The 19,070-nt window shown below is 44.1% G+C and overlaps 1 protein-coding gene and 1 non-coding gene across 3 annotated transcripts; both read right to left on the bottom strand.

Moving 5' to 3' along the window:
- Window positions 1-10,670: 10,670 nt before the first annotated feature.
- Window positions 10,671-18,765, bottom strand: Eif5 (eukaryotic translation initiation factor 5). 2 transcript variants are annotated; one of them, XM_021645538.2, is made up of 12 exons: window positions 18,618-18,765; window positions 18,309-18,502; window positions 17,161-17,440; window positions 16,966-17,047; window positions 16,542-16,714; window positions 16,171-16,282; window positions 15,136-15,278; window positions 14,697-14,855; window positions 14,205-14,366; window positions 13,765-13,929; window positions 13,342-13,476; window positions 10,671-12,729 (listed from the first exon to the last, which is right to left on the bottom strand). In XM_021645538.2, exons 3-12 carry the CDS (start codon window positions 17,230-17,232, stop codon window positions 12,640-12,642), a joined length of 1,293 nt encoding a protein of 430 aa, XP_021501213.1. In that variant the 5' UTR covers window positions 17,233-17,440; window positions 18,309-18,502; window positions 18,618-18,765; the 3' UTR covers window positions 10,671-12,639. The 2 variants fall into 2 exon arrangements, with proteins under 2 accessions (XP_021501213.1, XP_021501214.1); XM_021645539.2 differs by lacking the exons at window positions 18,309-18,502; window positions 18,618-18,765 and adding an exon at window positions 17,701-17,886.
- Window positions 15,652-15,777, bottom strand: LOC132655640 (small nucleolar RNA SNORA28). The gene has a single exon (XR_009593429.1). It is a non-coding gene; the product is annotated as a small nucleolar RNA SNORA28 (small nucleolar RNA).
- Window positions 18,766-19,070: the final 305 nt, after the last annotated feature.

Raw genomic sequence — 19,070 nt, 5'->3', positions numbered from 1 at the left:
TGTTCTCTCTGACTCTGTCGCCTGCCTTTGGACCCCTTTCCCCTAACTGGGCTACCTTGTTTAACCTCAATAGAAGATGCTCCCAGTCCTACTGTAACTTGATATTACAAGGCTAGCTGATATCCCCTTTCTGAGGAGAAAGGGAAAGGGGAGTAAGGAGGGGAGAGGTAGGGACTAGAAGGGGGGAAGGGAAGCTGTGATTGGGATGTGAATTAAATAATTTAATATAATAGTAATAGTAATAATAATAATAATAATAATAAAGCTCTAAGAGACAGGGAAAAGGCAAAATGAAAGGTGATGCGAATCCAGGCACATCTATCAGCACTGGATGCTTTCATATATGAAGACCTTGGGGCCAGGTCTTCAGTGTTCTAAGTAAAAATGAGCTGCACCTTGGGATTCTATACCCAGCTAACTTATCAATAAAATAAAGAGCAGAACAAAGGCATTTTCAAACCTAACCACTGTGGAAGATTAGATCATTGCCCAAGAATAGTTATTCTCTTTCCTCGGTTTACAAGAAGTGTGCTTCCTTGCTCCAGCAGGATTGGGCTTAGCCACATGACTTATTTTGAACAACAAAATGTAAAAGATGTAATTCAGATAGAGGCTTGAACTATGCCCCACATGGGGTTGGGTTTGACTTTTATCTCCAGAAGCATTCCTCATGCTGAAATAGAATGTAGACGGCAGAGTAGGGCTGGTCCCGAACAAAAGGCCAGGATCAAGTCCAGCCAAGTCCTGGGATAAGAGCTAAACCAAAGAGGAACTGCAGATTTGTAGAAAGAAAGCAAAGGTATTTTATCACTGAAGCTTAGGGTGGTTTTCTGTGCAACAAAAGCAAAGTAATGGCCTGGCGAGGTGGCCTGTGCCTTTAATTATAGACACGTATACACATATACAGATGTAAGAAAGGAAGGTAAACTGGGCATTGTGGCTTATGCCTTTAATCCCAACCCTGGGAGGCAGAGGCAGGTGGATCTCTGTGAGTTCAAGGCCAGCCTGGTGAGTCCAGGACAGCCAGGGCTACACAGAGAAACCCTGTCTTGAAAAACAAACAAACAAACAACAAAAAAAAAGTAAATAAAGTAATGAAAAAAGGAATTTGAAACAGGGCAATATTGGAACTCAGATAAGAAAGATGTGTGGACACATGCCTGTAACCCCAACACTGTATGGGTTGGAGGATAAAGTAGTTCAAGGCCACTCTGGGCCATATACTGAGTTTAATACTAGACTGGTTTTCAAGAGGTGCTGTCTCACAAAAAAAAAAAAAAAGGGAATGTGTTGTATGCCTCTGTAAACAACAACAAATGCAGAGCTGGAGCTAGGAAGATGGCTCCATGGATAAAGTGCCTCCCTGCAAGCTTTAGGACCCAAATTCAGGTTGCAAACAGCTATGTAAAAAGCCTGCTGTCAGCTGGGCATAGTGGACCTTTAGTCCCAGCACTCAGGGAGGCAGAGGCAGGTAGATCGCTGCGAGACCAGCCTGGTATACAAATAAAGTATATAAAGGTAGCCAAGGCTACACAGAGAAACTCTGTCTTGAAAAACAAAAAACAAAACCAAAAATCATTCAAACAAACAAAAAAGCCTGCTGTGGTCATTTGTGTCTGTAACCCAGCTCCAGGTTCATTAAGAGAACCTGTCTCAAAAAAAACAAATAAAGTGGGCAGTGATCATGGAAGACACCCAATATTATTAATCTCTGGCTAGAGTGCATGTGCACACATGTGCAGACACACATGTATAAACATACACACACAGAAGGGGGTACATACATACACAGAGAGAAACATACAAGTACATATACTACACACACACAGACACACATGTACATACACCACACAGGGAGAAACACTCGTACACACATACCACACACACACACACACACACACACACACAAATAAAAACAGTGCTGACAGATCTTCACCTTTTGACTCAATCCATAAAACTCAGAAAGCTTTATTGTAATTGTAAATGGATTAGAACTACTTCAGTCTTGACCACGTAAAAGGAACCATAAAGATGATGCAAGCAGGGAGCCGGAAAACCGAGTTAGAGGAAGAGGCACACTCCTCTGCCCTCCAGGCAGACAAGGGTGTTGTTATGGACAGAAGGTTAGTAATGGAACTGCAAACACTATGTTTAAGCTTGTGAATGTAACCAACAGATGGGCTGAAAATAATAACCATGCTGGGACAAAAATGTGGGGTTTGGAGTTAGTTCCTCCTATCGCCCTGTAAGGCATCAGTGAACAATGTTCCCAAGCGACAGCGGCATGTATCAGGCTTCCTGTACCACACAGCACAGGGACACAGTACTTGAAGAAGTTCAAGTCAGCATACCACTCCATAGTCCAGGTCTTCTGTGATCTTAATGAAGCTGGATTCTTATTTTCAAGACAGGGTTTCTCAGTGTAGCCCTGGCCATCTGGAACTTACTCTGTAAACCAGGCTGACCTCAAACTCAGAGATCTTTCGCCTCTCAAGTGCTTGGATCAAAGGCCTGCATCACCACTGCCCAGCAAGCTGGAAATTTCGTTATGTCCTAGTGGCACTCTTGCCATAATGACCTCTTAGGGAATTAGGGACACACCTTCCTCATGTGTTCATTGCTCTTGCTGACTTAAACAAGCTGAAGAATGGCACATGCAATTATATGCATTATGTCATAATTGATTGTAATATATGCCCATGGCACTTACTGACTATACCTCTAACTATCACTGTAGAGTGACTTATTTACAAAAAATAACTTACTGCCATCTAACTTACTGGTGGTGGCACAGACCTTTACTCCCAGCACTCCAGAGGCAGAGGCAGGTGGATCTCTGAGTTTGAGGCCAGCCTTCTCTACATAGTGAGTTCCAGGACAGCCAGGGCTACACAGAGAAAAAACCTTGTCTTGAAAACAAAAAAACAAACAAACAAATGAAATATCACTTCCCTTTCTAGCCACACACTGGTGGATAGGACAGGTTTTCTTAATATAAGAACTTCAGGACCAGGGGCTGGAGAAATGGCTCAGTGGCTAAGAGCACTGCCTGCTCTTCCAGAGGACCCAGGTTAATTCCCAATACCCACACGGCAGCTCACAACTATCTATAACTTCAGTTCTAGGGATTCTAATACCTTTGTACCAATACACAGAAAATAAAATTAAATAAATTCTTAAAAAAAAAAAAAAGAACTTCAGGACCTTTCCCCACACATCCTCAACTGTGCTTTCTTCTGCGAGGAGCTGGGCTCTACTGTCTGCACTGCTTTTCAGCACTTCTTTTGCTCCTGACACAGTTCGAAAGTCCTCCTGTGCACACTGAGTAGAAGGATTGGATCCTCATTTCAAGTGCCGAATCTGCTGCCTCCAAATACCCACGAGGCCCAGGAAGCAGCACTGTACTACTTCCTCCTAGTGGTGGAAGGTGCCAGGTACAATGATCTACCTTTTACTTCAGCAGGCCTGGGAAGGTCAGCTCCATAAGAACATGGAGGCTCCTGATGAGTTCTCTTACTCATCAGGAAAGAAAGAGTCTTATGTTCGCCCTCTCACCTGCTCATCAGCTCCGACCAACAGACACCTTCATGCAGTGGAGCAGTATGCTGTCTTATAGGTGGGTCAGGTACCTCAGATTCGCACAGCTCTGCAGGAGACAAGGAGTACATACTGCTGGCTTCTCCCAAAGAACCATGGGCAAACCCTGCGGCAACTGCCTTACTGCTCACCTCAGGGACTGTCAGTAGGTCACCTGCCACTGCTTCATTGGATCACTTCTGGACCCAGCTGCCTTCCTTGAGTCGCTAGAATAGCGCCTGCAAGCATGGACTTCTACAGTGCTTGCAGGAGAAGGGATGTAAGGAAGCAGGATGGGGTCAAGGACAGATAGATGCAGAGCTGTGAGGGAGAAGGGCTATACTAGTCAGGGTTCTCTAGAGAAACAGCTTATAGGAACATATAAGAACATATATATGTGTATACATATATGTACATGTACCATATGGGTCTTATTAGAATGGCTGACAGGCTGTGGTCCAGCAAGTCCAACAATGCCTGTCTACCAACAGAAAGTCCAATAATGCAGTAGCTGTCCGGTCCACAAGGTTGGCTGTCTCAGCTGGTCTTCAGTATACCCTGGAATCCTAAAGAAGTCGTATCTAGGGGCTGGGGATTTAGCTCAGTGGTAGAGAGTTTGCCTAGCAAGCGCAAGGCCCTGGGTTCGGTCCTCAGCTCTGGAAAAAAGAAAAATAAAAAAATAAAAAAAAAAGAAGTCGGATCTAATGCCACTGAAGGAATGTCTGCGAAAGTACGAAGGCAAAGAGAACAAGCTTTCCTTCTTCCATGTCCTTCATATAGGCTGCCAGGAGACAGCATGGCTCAGATTTGAGGGAGATCTTTCCACCTCAAAGGTTTTGGATGGCCAGGCAAGCACTGTGGCACATACCTGTGATCCTAGCACTCTGGAGGCAGAGGCAGGTAGATCTCCTGAGTTCGAGTCTAGCCTGGTCTAGAAATGGAGTCCAGGACAACTTAGGCTACACAGAGAAAGATTTTAGATTAAAGCTTTATCTTCCCACCTTGAAAGATCTGGATAAAAAGTGGGTACACTTCAAATGATAAAACAAAACAAAAACACACCTCACAGGTATATATGGCCAATTTGATTTTCCTTAATTTCAGATGTAATCAAGTTGACAACCAAGAATAGCCACCACAAGGGCCAAAGACTAGAGTTGATCTGAGCTTGAGACAAGGAGTGCCTGGAGTATTTTACAGTGATAAAATACTTATGGCTGTGCCCCACCCCCACCAGTGTGTCAGTCCTTGGAGTTGAAGAGGCCAGCGCCCAGAAGTGCAAGCAGTGATAACCAGTGGGCGGTGGTGGGTGACTACAGAGAGCACCAGCAGTGAGAAAGCCCCTTAGAAGGTAATCCCAAGGGACCTTCAGGTGACCGTTTCCCCGTTATACTCTCTCACATCTAAGCTGTGCTGGTTCCTGGCCTTTTGGTTTTGTCAACTCAAGTATCTGGGAAGAAGAGAAAGCCAGGGATAAGGAATTGCTCCTATCAAACTGTGGGCAAGGATATAGGGCATTTCTTTGAATCATGATTTATTTGGGAAGGCTCAGCTCACTAAGGATAGCAAGATTCCTGGGCAGGTAGTCTTGGGAAGTATAAGTAAACTGAAGAAGCCATGGGGAGCAAGCCAGTAAGGAGCATTTCTTCAAGGCCTGTTTCAGTTCCCGCCTCGAATTCTCTTCCCAATGAACTGCAACTGGAACACATAAAGTGAGATAAATCCTTTTCTCTCCGAGTTGCTTTTGGTTATGGTGTTTGTTCTGTTCTGGGTATTTTTGTTTTTAATAATATTTTATTTTATGCAATTAGCATTTTGACTGCACATATGTCTGTGTGATAGTCTTAGATTCCCTGGAACAGGAATTACAGTTGTGAGCTGCCATGTGGGTACTGGGAATTGATCCCAGAGCCTCTGGAAGAGCAGCCAGGGTTCTTCACTGCCGAAGCATCTCTCCAGCCCATTTTGTTTTGCTTTTAGATTTCAGTTCTCAACAATGTGGCATTGACAGGCACTGCTGCGAGGGACTGGCTGGATGAGGTACTTTATTTCATGTCTTTTGATCACGTTGTTCACCCGTGGATGGCAGCTGGCGTCCTAGCTCCTTTTCTACTGCTGTGATAAAATACAATGACCAAAGGCTGGAGATGGCTCAGTGGTTAAGAAGGCTTGCTGTTCTTCCAAAGGACCGGAGTTCAGTTCCCAGAAGCCACAGCAAGTGGTTCACAGCTAAATGCCACTCAGTGTCTGATACCTGCTCTCTGCAGGAACCTGCACATACTAACATGGACACATGCATACACATAATTTTAAATAATTTTTTTTTCCCAATACAGAATCTCTGTGTAGTGCTGCTGTCCTGGAACTATGCAGACTAGGCTAGCCTCAGTCTCACAGAGATCCATCAACCTGGGGTTAAAGGTATGCCTGGCTCATACACAGGTTTCTCTGTGTAGCCATGACTGTTCTGCAACTTACTCTGTAGACTAGGCTGGCCTTGAACAGAGATCTGCCTGCCTCTGCCTCCTGAGAGCTGGTATTAAAGATGTGTGCCACCACTTCCCAGCTCCGAAATTATTAAAAATTATTTTTTATTTATATTTGTGTGTCTGTGGATGGGTTTGTGCACTTAAGAATAGTGCCCATGGAGGCCAGAGAAGGACATCAAATCCCCTGGAACCAGATTTCCCTGGGCAACTAGAACTGAGTCTTCTGCAAGACTAGCCCTTTTCTTTTTTTTTCTTGACTAGCCCTTTTCTTAAAGATAGGGCCCTCTCTACATAACCATGGCTGTCCTGGAACTCACCTACGTATATCAGACCAGAATGCTCTCAGATTCACAAAGATCCACCTGCCTCTGCCTTCATGTGCCACCAGGCCTGCAAATTTCTTATGTGTTCTTCCTGCATTTATGTGTGTACACCATATGAATGAGGTCAGAAAGGGTGTTGGGTTCCCGAGGGGGGTTATGAAGGCTTGTGAGCTATCATATAGATGCTGGGAATAGAACCGGGTTCTGTTAGAGCAGTCAGCCCTAAAGAACTCACCAGCCCAAGCTGTTCAGCAAGAGGGTTAGGGTTAGGACAGACCTCAGGCACTATAGGAACATTGAAGGAGTCTGGTAATTGGAATTCTGCCTCCAGGCCTTGGCAGATGTGGGTCTTTTCCATAGTTCTATGTCTCAGAGACTGTCCTTGGCGGTCTCTGCTGGCGGGGTGCTCTGAGCCCGAGAAGTAGATAGCAAGCTCCCCGCAACCCTGGGAACCAGACAGCAGACTTTGTGTGACCTTGAATGAATTCCTGGATGCATTGCCAGGTGGCACAGACGTGTTGCTACTGTGAAAAAAAATTTGCTTGTACCCTTTGCTTTGTAAGTGTTGTTTGCACGTTCAGTAAACTGAGACTGATCAGGAATCTGCCGTCTCCATTCTTCGCGTCTCTGTCCCCCAATTTCCACTCCCTCTTTCAGGTGGACCCTGTTACACTAGCCCGCGGGACGGGTCAGTTGGTGCCCGAACAAGGGACCTTGAAAACGAGGGGCTAAGTGAGAAACGCTGGTTTTTGGAGCTCCGGATGCCTAAGTAAAAAAGCGCAGTGACGGAGCAGAGCAGTACCAGGGAGTTATTTATGAGGACTTTAAAGTCAATGCTAATAAACCCGAGGAATTGGGAGAAACACCCTTATTCCCTTTAGTTTGTAAATGAAGTTTGTCCCTGGGTCCCAGTTAAGGTACGTAAATCTGGAAACTTGGGAGAGGGAAGGGAAAAGACTGCAAGAATATTACGCTACTAATGGTTCTAAGAAGGTACCTGTTAAAACTTTTCCTCTGTGAACTCTAATTAGAGACATGCTGGATCCTCAGCATGAGAGTGATAAAATGAAAAATTTGATCTCACAAGCTAAAGAGTTGCTTGGAGAAATTAGAGCAGCCAAACAGACAGGAAAAAAAGTACTTCTAAGGTTATCTCAAATGTTCATAAAGGAGCTCAAACAAAATTGTGTAATTTGAGAACAGAAAATTATTTAAGAACTAGATAGTGAGGATGAAACGGAGTCAGAGGAAGAAACTGCCAAGTCTCATAATTCAGACTGGCCTTCTGTGCCTCTGTTCCTATGGCTTTCCCTGCCACATGTGCAGGATACGGGACCACTGCAGGAAGATATTAATGTTCTCCAAGAGAAAGTCTAATTAGAAAGGGAACAAGTTCAGTTATTAAGGGAATTAGAGAAATTAAAAAAAACAATAGTAATAATAAATAATAATAACCATAATAAAATTGGTTTGCACTGGTAAATTTTAAAGTCTGGTTTTAACTTTTAAAATTATGTGCTTTATGATTTTACTCCTAAAGGGGATGCTTTAATATTACAAATACAGGTTTTAAAAAAAAATTTAAATATTTAAAAAGCAGGTACCGTGGTTGTTGTCTTTGTCTCTGTTTTTTGTTTTTGTCTGCAGGATATCTGTTTTGGTTTCTGGTTTTCAGTTTGCTAGCCAGGTCTGGGGAAACTTGGAGTTTCCAGTCTGGTCAAGGGAAGAGGCCCATAAAGGCTCTACTCCTTTTGGGGCCAGGAGAGAGGGTCGCTGGGACCCTATTCTGTATGATAAGAGGGCTGCTGGAGCCCGCTTTCCATCTGGAAGCTGTGGAGAGGGCCGTGGGGGGGGGGGGTCCACTCCTCCTGGAATTTGTGGGACTTGTGTCTGGTAGGAGCTGGTCAAGTCCTGGCATTTGAGTATTCTGGTTATTCCAAGGTGACGATGTCAGATTTCTATGTTCCTTAGCTATGTCTCTACATGTGTGTTTGTGGACTTGACAATATTTTAAAATTTGACAATATTGATATTTTTAGACATGAGATAGTTTGACTCAACACCTCTGAGTTTGGTCCTGGACCATCAGTGAAATTCTATAAAACATTTTAAAATTTATCCGGTATTTTAAAATAACCCAAGGACAGTCTCTGAGAAATGGAACTATGGATAAGACCCGCATCTGCCAAGGCCAGGAGGCAGAATTCCAATTACCAGACTGCTTCAGAACATGCTGTTTAGGTTTCCTCTCAGGCCATGCACTTCTTAGCCTGCACCAGGGAATCTTGAGTAACACTTCAAGCTTCCTCCACCCACTTGTACTATAGGGGCCAGTTCAGTCAGGTTGAACTTGGCCTCAAAGCTCATCTAGCTGAACAAGAGTGAGCCCCACTCTCACTGGGTGTACCCTGGTGTGGCTGTTTTAGCAGCCTGGCAAATCTCTCTGCAGAGCTGTCCACAGGATCCTTGAAATTAGCACTGGGGTGGGGGTCAGGGCAGGGCCCAGGAGGCCCTCTGAACTGCTGTGCTGCAGGGTCCTGTTTCAGCTTTGGTAAGGTCTCCTTGCCCATGTGGGACACAAGACCCATTCCAAAGTGAGGTCCACAGGATACCACTCCTCCATAGAACTTATACAGGGTGACCCCCACATCTGAGCCTAGCCCATCTTGCAACTGTATGTAAATAGGCTATTTGATTTTCTCTTTTCTAGTGGGTGTATAGTTTACGGTGCTGATTAGCTTTTACTTCACATTTTGAGGGCATGTGCCAGGTTTGGTGACGTAGACCTGCAATCCGAGCACCTGGAGGATGGTCAGAATTTAGTTTTAGTGAAGTTCAGTAGCGGTACTTCCATAGTCAGGCTCACCCCAGTGATGTCTGTTGCCATGAAACCTGCACTGCCATGTCATCACCACCTAGAGTGCAGTATACATCAGGTCACTCTTGCTATGCTTTCTAGTTTTGCTACACATTTCTACACATTATAGCACATGGTTCTGCTTCACAGTCCTGAGGAATACCATCTCAACAAACTGGGCAGGTTCCTGGCCCTTATAATGGAGGTTCTCAAGGATAGTATCACATTTCTTGGAAAAGCATTTCCCTCCTGGACACTCCTGATGTCAGACACATGGCACACCCCCTTTTCTGTTCAATGAAGCAGGGAAACACAAACGAGTTTTTTTTTTCTTGGTAGCCTGCTCTAGTCCTTGGTCATGTGACACTCCAGGTAAGCTTCAAGGGTTACCCATGGGTTACCACTCCCATCAGATACAGGAGATACATCAGTCACTGGGGATGGGAACACAGAAAACCACTGATACCTTACCAGCTGGTATTGGACAAACATCACACACTTGTCCAGGCCCAGGCAGCCTGGAAAATTGGTTTTTACAAGAACTACTACTCCTTGGGTTAAGAGTAAAGTCTAAGAGGGCTGGAGAGATGGATAGCTCAATGGTTAAAGAGTACTGGCTGTGCTTCCAGAGAACTCGGGACTTAATTTCTAGCACCCACACTGCAGCTAGCACCTGCCTGCAACTTCATTCCCAGGGATCTGACACCCTCATACTGACATGCAAAACACCAATGAACATGAAAGAAAGAGTTCCTCTATTAATCCCAGCACTTAGGAGGCAGAAGCAGGCAGATCTCTCAATCTGAGACCAGCCTGATCTACAGGTCTAAGTCACTACCACAGTTTCCAAGACTTTTAAGGTTCACAGGGCATGACTGGAAAGGGGGAGAAGGGGAGGACAGGACACAATGAGGACTCTGGTTTACCCTTTAACATTTACTCAATCGAGTACACCCTGGCCTCCATGTGTGTAATGACATGCACAACCATGCAGAATCTAAGTATGAGTAGGCATGGTGGCACACATGCCTGTTACAGCAACACTTGGGAGGTGAAAGCAAGGAGCTCAAGGCCAGTCTCAGTATCTCAGTACCCACACTTCTGGCCCTAACGAACCAAATGCACGAGAAACCAAAGAGGAGATAGGACAGTCTAGAATCATGAGTCAGAAATCCCAAGCAAATATTAAAAAAAAAAAAAAAAGACAAAATTTCAATCTACAGAATATATTCTGTATCTAAAAAATCCAGTGACACAATGAATGAAATCACCAACCTGCTTCCGTGCATAGGGCTGACATACTCTATGGAATACCCAATACTGAAATCCAAAGCATGAGCTGTAATAGTGGGCACCTTTCCGTACTTTTTACTCACAAGAAAATGAAAACAGCTTAACTTTTTAATATTAAAGCAGAGACAAAAATTTAATTTTAACATTGTTTTAATCAAGTAATGCAGCTGTTTAAAACAGGAAACTTTTTAAGACACCTCAATAGAGCAATGAAGGATTACTCTTATCAGGTTAACCTCCATGAATAAAACTCAGATTCTGTGAATTTGAATCCCACTGGTTTGGCACCAGATCGAACAGTGGCTGAAGCCCAAGTCCCTTTCTCAGTGTGGAAGATCTGACTGTTTCCCTTTAATAGCAACAGCTCTAAGACAAAATCTTGCCAGCCTGAGTCTGAATGTGCTGATACACTTGAGAATCTCAGAAAATGACAAATGGATGGGCCAGTCATGCAACAAAGAATCTGAAACCCAAGTGACTTTTCAAGTACCACTTCTTTGGTGTGACACAGCACATTCCCTTGCTACTACCACTCCAGGTATAGGACTCCTGGTCCATGTTCACCAGACTCTTGTATTAAGGTTTTAGTTTTTCCAAATGTTTAATTTCAATGCAAAAAGTTTTCTTACATAAAGTCTTATAATCTGTGAGATGGAGGACACAAAGGATAAGATCCAAATGATGTATGAGCTAGTATACCACACAAAATTAACCACATGGGTTCTTAACTCCCAGAATGCACTTTCGTGAAAAGAAATATGTGCTGTTTTTAATGTTGAAGAAAACTATTCAAATATAGTCAGGATCCCAGATGGAGCTTACACCAGCTAGTGGGTCAAGAATTCACTTATGTGTGTTTGAAGTCCCAGGTTGGGAATGGGCTGGTCAGGCCTTAGCTAACTGTACCCACCCAGTGGCCATCACCAGACTTCTCAGGTATCCAGCTATATTCAATGTGAAATAAAAAATATCCCAAGTCTTACACCAAAATACAGGCTCTGACTCAGAAGTATGATTTTAACTTTCTCTTTAAATAAGACAATTGGGGGAGGGGATCAAGCTTGAAACACAGTAACACTTATTTTGGCAAGATAGCAACCAAAATCTAAAGTACAAGCTATTTTATCCAAATTAAAAGGCATTAAAGAATAAACCATAATATTGAGGGAGGGGAAACACAGCAAACACAAGATACAGTATGTCTAAACATCTTGAAATTATAATTTAAGGGTAAAAGCTGAAAAATTATGCTGTTTTAGCTAGAAATTAAGTGCACCTTTTTTCCTGTTTCTCCCAAATAGAATCAGTTTACGATATCACACCTCAAAGCTTTTCTCTCAGTACAAAGCAACCACTAAACACACACAAAATACTTATTTGTTAATAATTTCCCTGGCTCGTCCAACGTGCAATGCACATGACTCCAAAGACTACAATTTGGGGTGAGTGTACACAAACTGAAAAACCACAACTCCAAGTTTCAAAACTTGTTCTTAAAAACCATAGGACACGCAGGTCATTTTTACTTCTCATGAGGATATCACACTATCATTTAATCATCTTCTTTAGAATGACAAGAATTATCAGTTGCCAATCTGAACTAATTAGGACTAGAGATACAACTTTTAGAATACTTCATTTCTTAATGGCTGAGTAAGATCATTACAATTGTTTGCATTCTGCAAGCTTCAGCACCTAACAATCTACCAGGCTCAAGGATCTTAAGTTAAATGGTGTAACATCCTAAAAGTAGCCAATTACTTCAGTATAAGCCATTCAGAGCCCAAAATCTGAAGAATGACCAAAATCAAATCTTTATTTTTTATAACTGTATAAATGTGATCCAAATGTGTCCATCACTAGTTTTTCCAAAAGAAACATGCTATAAATAAGCAAACTACAACTGCTCACTGATAAGTATGGACTCCCTAGATGTCTCATTGGGCTTAATTATAGACCACTCACAGTAATAGCTTTTTAGTTATCGAGTGTAGCATGATGTTAAGCCATTTTAGCTCTTGCACATACATGTTTCCCTTCTGGCTGATAATGGAGAAAATTCTGCAGCATTACACTGTTAAGCTAAGTTGCATCCATCCTTTTAAATGGCATCGATATCAATGTCATCATCCTTGTTGTCAGACTTCACAGTTTCAACTTTGGGGACACTGGCAGTCTTCGAATACACCACCTGACAAACACAGACATTAAACAACCAACCCTAATTATATTATTTCCATTAAAATTCTTTTGTCTTTTACTTTTTGAGGGAATTACAGTATTTACATTATCCTTTCCTCCCTCCAAGCTTTCCCGTGATTTTCTTCAGACACACGACCTTATGCTAGCATTAAAGGCGTATGCCACCATTTCAGGCTCTATTTTGCCTATCTTAAATTATGCCTAAGGGCAAATGTCTATCATTATAATTGTATTAATCTATTTTACAGGGCTGGAAGAGTGAGGATACTAGGTAAGCAAGCATTTTTTTTTTTTTCCAAACCTTGAGTCCTCTTCCAGCTGTGGAAAAAAAGAAAAAACTGTCTCCTCTAACTGTTGGCCTCAAACTCAAGAGACCTACCTCCCTCTGCCTCCCTGAGTGCTGGAATTACAGGTGTGCCACTGCACCTGGCCTGTAGTGCACATTTTTAATCCTAGTGCTCTGGAGGCAGAGGTGGGCAGATCCCTGAGTTCCAGGCCAGCGAGGGCTTCACAAACAAACCCTGTCTGGGGGTGGGAGTGGTCTAAGATCTTAATACCCTTTGCTAACCAAGTACTCAGTAACATGTTTTCTGGTATTTACCTCAATATTTTCATCTTCATCTTCTTCCTCACCACCAGAAGATTCTTCCTCTGCTTCCTTCAACCATTTAATAAATGGTTCTGCTTTGACACGAATCTCTTTGGCAAGTTCTTTTGAGACATATTTCTTAGAGGCCTAAACAAGTCAAGAATTTTCTCAGTGAAGACTTGAAAATATAAATTATTTCTATAATGAATCATTTAAAGGGCCCATGTCATACCCCAATCTTCAGGAGACAGAAAACATACACATACACGAAAAGTCTAAACAATCTCTGCTGCCGTAACTATAAAGGGATTCACAAACTGCATCAGATAAGTACAGAAATTCAACTTAATGTAAATAGGATTAGGTGTGAGACGTAATGTCGACAGCCATTTTGATGCTTCTGAAATTTCACAACACAACTTATGTGCTCCCTACCTTTTCTGACCAGCTGATGATGACCTCCTCTTCTAAAAGGTCTGCATCATACATCTCCTTCAAGATATGTGGAATCTTGGAGATCAGCTGAGTTTGATGCATGGCTACCACACACTCCAGACCATGAAGAAGGTACCGCTGAGCCTTTTTGTTGTTGTGACAAAACTGCAAATGGACAGCATTAACAAACATCTATCTTTTCTAAGATAATGTAGAACCTAAGCATATTCATTTTCTTAAGGTATATGTAACACATCTAACAGTGGCTCAAAAAGGTCAATGCACAGATACCCTTACCATCTGCAGGTGCTCCCAGAATTAGTAAAATGAGCCAATTTTCTATTTTCAGGATGATAATATAGCAGGGTGAAACAATTTAAAGCCATAGCACTAAGGTCACAGTCTTAACTTATAAACTTTAAAAAAAAAAAGTCCCTTACCCTTAGGAAATGGCGCCTGTATTTCTTGATTTGCTCTCTTATCTTCTCATTAAAGAGAACTTCAGTCAAAACAAGAGGACCCATGGCTTTTACATCCAGTCTTTCTGCCTCAGCCACAATTTCTTTATCAGATGAATCAATAATGCCTTCTTCTTTCTTTTTCTGGAAAGAAAACAGGCATCTTTTGCAGTGCTTGAGAACAGTTCTTTCTCCAGAATTTCTACCCAATTTATGACTTTCCAAAGACATTTCAATACCCAATACTTTTCTTTAATAAGCAAAGAAAAGGAAATACAAAGCCTTGCATTAATTAGTCTAAGAATGGCAGAGTATGGTGGCACCAGAGACTGTGAGCTCAAGACTAGCCTGGTCCACATGAGTCCAGGACAGTCTGGGCTACAAAAGAGAAGGCCCTGACTGAAAACAAAAACAAAAGACACCAAATAAATAAATTCAAAGATAGCGTAGAACAAGTTAACTATGCAAATTTACCTTAACAAAATCAAACAGGATGTTGACACGCTCTTCTATAGTTCTTTCCAAATCATCACTGAGAGTCAGACCTTTTGCATGGTCACTGATTTCATCCATTCTACGCCTCTGAGCTTCCTCAGTTGTATCCTCCCCCCAATCATCATCCTCCTCTTCTTCCTGTTTATAGAAAAAGAAAACTGGTATTAGTCACATTGACAGGCTCAAGAACCTTCTTTACCCACAGACTATAATCAGCCAAGAGAACGGTATCATTCATACCAGTGTAAAAACAAAACAAAAAAAGGAATATTAAGTAGGAAAAAAGTTCTCAAAAATATATTTTTCAGTTCAACTCAATCAGTATTACAGTTAATAGCAGCATTAATAAATTTAATATTTTTGCTTATTTTAACAGAACACCAGGCTTTTCACACAATTTTAAGTGTCCTAAACTTACCACAGCATGTGGAGGAGGACTAATTTCATTTGGTGGTGGAGGTGGTGGTGTCTCACTGCTGGATACGGAACCATTTTCCTTGTCCTTGCCCTTTCTATTTTTCTTTTCCTTTTCTTTCTTTCCTGTACCACTGTCACTATTCTCTATAGGAAAACAAGGGGGGGAAATATCAACAGAATTAAACAAAATGCAACTGAGAATTCTGCACTCTTTAATCCCAGTACTCAGGAGGCAGATGTAGTTGGATTTCTGAGTTTGAGGGCAGCCTGGTTTACAAAATGAGTTCTAGGACAGCTAGGGCTGTTACACAGAGAAAACCTGTCTTTAAAAACCAAGAGAATTCTGAAAGAATTCAGATAGCAAATAAATTTACTAACTATATTTCATAGATTATGAAATATGGCAAAGCAATAATACCATGATACACAGTATTGGGGATATTAAACTATTTCAAGGTTTGTCCCACAGATTTAAACAAAAACCACATCCAAAAGCAGACTGACCCAACAATTAAAGTTTGTTTGAGCCTATATAACGGCTTGTCTCATGGGGAAGAGAACACCGGAATAGGTTAGACTTTCTTGCTATAGCAAGCTCAAATTGTGTCAGACAGTTTTGTTCATCTGCCACAGAGTGTTGCTTGCGACGCTTTAAAGTCACAGTAGCTTAACAGACAAGCCTTGGTTCTAAAACAGTAGATCCTTTGATGAGTTCACATCATAAAATATTTTATGAATTGGCAGGATATACTTTGGCTTTTTCACTTTTATTGTTATAAAAAACACAATGTTTCAATACTGTCTTATACTTGGAAGGCCAGAGCAAGTATGATGGTGGCTCATGCCTTTAATCCCAGACTTGGGAGGCAAAAGTCAGCCTGGTCTACAAAGTGAGTTCCAGGACAGCTAGAGCTGTCTCAAAAAAAAACACACCCCTACACTAAGTCCAATGACTAAAATAAATGCTCCTTACACTGTACTACCACAAACAAAAATCATCTCCCATCCCACAACAGTCACTGTTAAAAAGACTTACCAGGTGGGTTTTTGAGAATGAATGTACAGAGTTTGTGATGTGTGTCAAGCATGCCTCGGTACCCACAGGCTTTACAAGAATTACCTATTGTTTGCTTCTTTGGATTGACATGCTGTCAAGAAAAGTAAAAAATGTCATCTACAGTGAAAAGATTAAAATTGTATATAAGTTTATGTAAAAGTGCCAACAGACATCTAAAAAATTAGCTTAACACAAATTGTGTTCATGTTATTCTAATTTTAACAGACGGCATTTTCTAACAAGTCAGCTGTGCCTTCCCAGAAACATGAAAGTATTATCACAAAAGCACACACAGAGTGAGAAACAAATAAACAAACAAAACAACAACAAAAAACCTTAAAGGCACTCACCAGATCTGTTTCAGGATTCTCACACTCAGGACAGAGAACAAATTTTTTAATGAATCCATCCAACATGTCTTGCAGCTTATTCGCCTCATGAGATCCATTGACAATGTAACGGTCATTCTTAACATCAAACTGGGTCTGTGCTCCCAGCTCACAACCAAAATATTTGGTGGGATCTATATAAAGACATTTCAGTACAGTTAACTAAAGCACTGGCTGCACAAGAACATTTGTTAAAAAACTCACCATGTCTTAAAACTACAGGGCCACTGAGATATAGCCAGGGTGGTATAATGACAGCCAATCAAGTAGGTCTGAAGCTCCACACTTGTTAATTAACGTAAGATCGAAGAAAGATGTATAGCTCAAAGACTGCCAACACTATATCCATAATATACCTTTTCAGGCTTCTCCAAGCTTTACTTACACGTTGGAGGCCGATTAAGCGCCTTTGCAACGTCAACCATGTTGACTATAACTGTCTTGATTCCATTTCCTTTGCCCTCAACCTAAAGGAAATAAGAATTTCAATTTTGCACTGTCTTCCCTGTAAAATGCAATCTTTCAAAACCCATGAAGAGGGTATAGATCAACTTCCTATTAAAATGAGTATCAGCATTACCTTAGCAATCAAACGGGGCATCTTGTAGCGATAGAACTGGTCTGACACGCTGCGGTTGACGTTGACAGACATTTTGGCTTATTAGTGACTTTATCAATAAGATGAACAGATCTTTGATTGCAACTTTTTGGTATCTTCTGTCTGGAGAAGAAGGGATGACATAAACGACTGCAAGAGTTCTCGGTCTCTGACATGAAAAAATTTTCGCCACTGAGGCTGTAAGCTTCTTGCTTGTATGCTATGTTTCCCCAATACAGGTACCAATGGCTGCGCAACAGCTCTGAAAGAGAAAAAGAGAGAACACACAAACATCCCTACAGGTTTACTACCATTCCTATCTGGAACAGCTTCCTGTCCCAGAGCACCCCCATAATTAACACTCCCAGCCTAACAGGCCTGGGTCCGTGGGGGAGAACAGTTGACATTCCCATGTAACAAAGCACAGCTCGAGGAACCCAGGAGGCCACCATTTTGACAAGAGCTGTGACCGTGGCAGGGAGATAACTGCCCGAATTAAGGAAGACAACACAAAACACAAACCCTGCTCCCTCAGCTGCCGTGAGTTTGTCAGACCAAAGACCAGCGGCGAGTCATAGGCTGCCCCTGCCGAGCGACCGTGCTGTAACTGCCGAAAAGGGGATCCGGGCCCTCCTCTCCCTCAGCTTAAGCCTGTGAGCAAACAACTTCTCCAATCGCGCCTCCCCCGGCTGCCATCGTTGGAAAACGGGAAACGTCGAGCCGGACCTGCCAACCGCGAAGTTGCGGCTTCGGCGACTCGGGGTGGCTGCGGGGCGGCACGTCCAGGCCAGGAGCCATTGGCTCCGTCGGAGCACGAGGAACGCGGCCACAGCCGCGCCCGGCCTCCCCTCCGCTCGCTCCCTCGGCGCAAGGCCGACCTTCGCCCTCGTCCCCATGGCTACAGGACAGCGAGAGCCTGTCGCCCGGCCTCCTACTTCCGGCGCCCGGCGGGGCAGAGGTGCGGCCTCCCTGAGTCACAAACGCGCCCCGGGCCTGACTCAGGCCGCCCCGGCACGCGCGCGCGCGCGCTCCCGCACAGACCGGCCCCCCCAAACTGCGCCACACGCGCGGCAGGTCACGCGGCCTCGCCGCCATCTTGCCGCCGCCATGGCCCGCCGCCCGCGACTCACCGTTTTCGTCAAATAAAGACATAAACCCAACGCGGCTCGCCCGGGACTGGGAGGAAGAGGCGCTGGAAACCGGGTCCGGAGCGGCGGGGCGGGCGGCGAGCGGAGGGGCGGCTGGGCAGGTGCCGCCGCCGAGCAGCGGGAGGGGCTGTCCCAGCGACGTCCGCGTCCACACCAGCAGCGCCGAGCCTGGCGACCTGGCGGGGACACGGCTGTGAGCCGCGGGCGGCGCCTGCCCCCGCCGGCGGCCCGCGGGGTGGAGGGGCGGGAGCGCTGGGCAGGGGCACGGGCCACCGCCCCCCGCGGACTCACCTCTGGAATGTTCTCGCTCTGACTGAACAACGCCGCCGCCGCGCTCAAGCTACCCTCGGCCCCAGGTCCCGCCCCCTGCAGCGGGCCGCCACTGCTCATTGGTCGCAGGCCTACCCGAGTTCGCTCGTCATTGGCCTGCCGGTACGTCCATCGAGCCTTCCCCCGCCCTCCACTTCCTGGGGCTCCACTCGTGGTCTCGGCCCGCCTCCCGCCTGTCCCCGCTTCCTTCCCTTCCCTTCCCCCCTCTGTCCTTCCCAGAGGCCTCCGCGGTCTCGCGGTAGCGGGGTGCCGCTGTGAGTTTAGGTGTTGAGGCAATATGGCTCTTGGTTATTACCCCTGCCGGGTGGGGCCGAACTGTGCCGCGCGTAGCGTTGGCTTTGGGCCACACGGGACCTAACTGCTCGTCCTGACTCCGCCAGGCGCTCCCGAAAGTGCGGCTTCCCGTGCCTCTTC

This window comes from Meriones unguiculatus, chromosome 7, assembly GCF_030254825.1.
Source record: "Meriones unguiculatus strain TT.TT164.6M chromosome 7, Bangor_MerUng_6.1, whole genome shotgun sequence".
NCBI classification, from domain to species: domain Eukaryota; kingdom Metazoa; phylum Chordata; class Mammalia; order Rodentia; family Muridae; genus Meriones; species Meriones unguiculatus.
The sequence above is the reverse complement of the archived record's forward strand: the minus strand, read 5'-3'. Positions and strand labels throughout refer to the sequence as shown.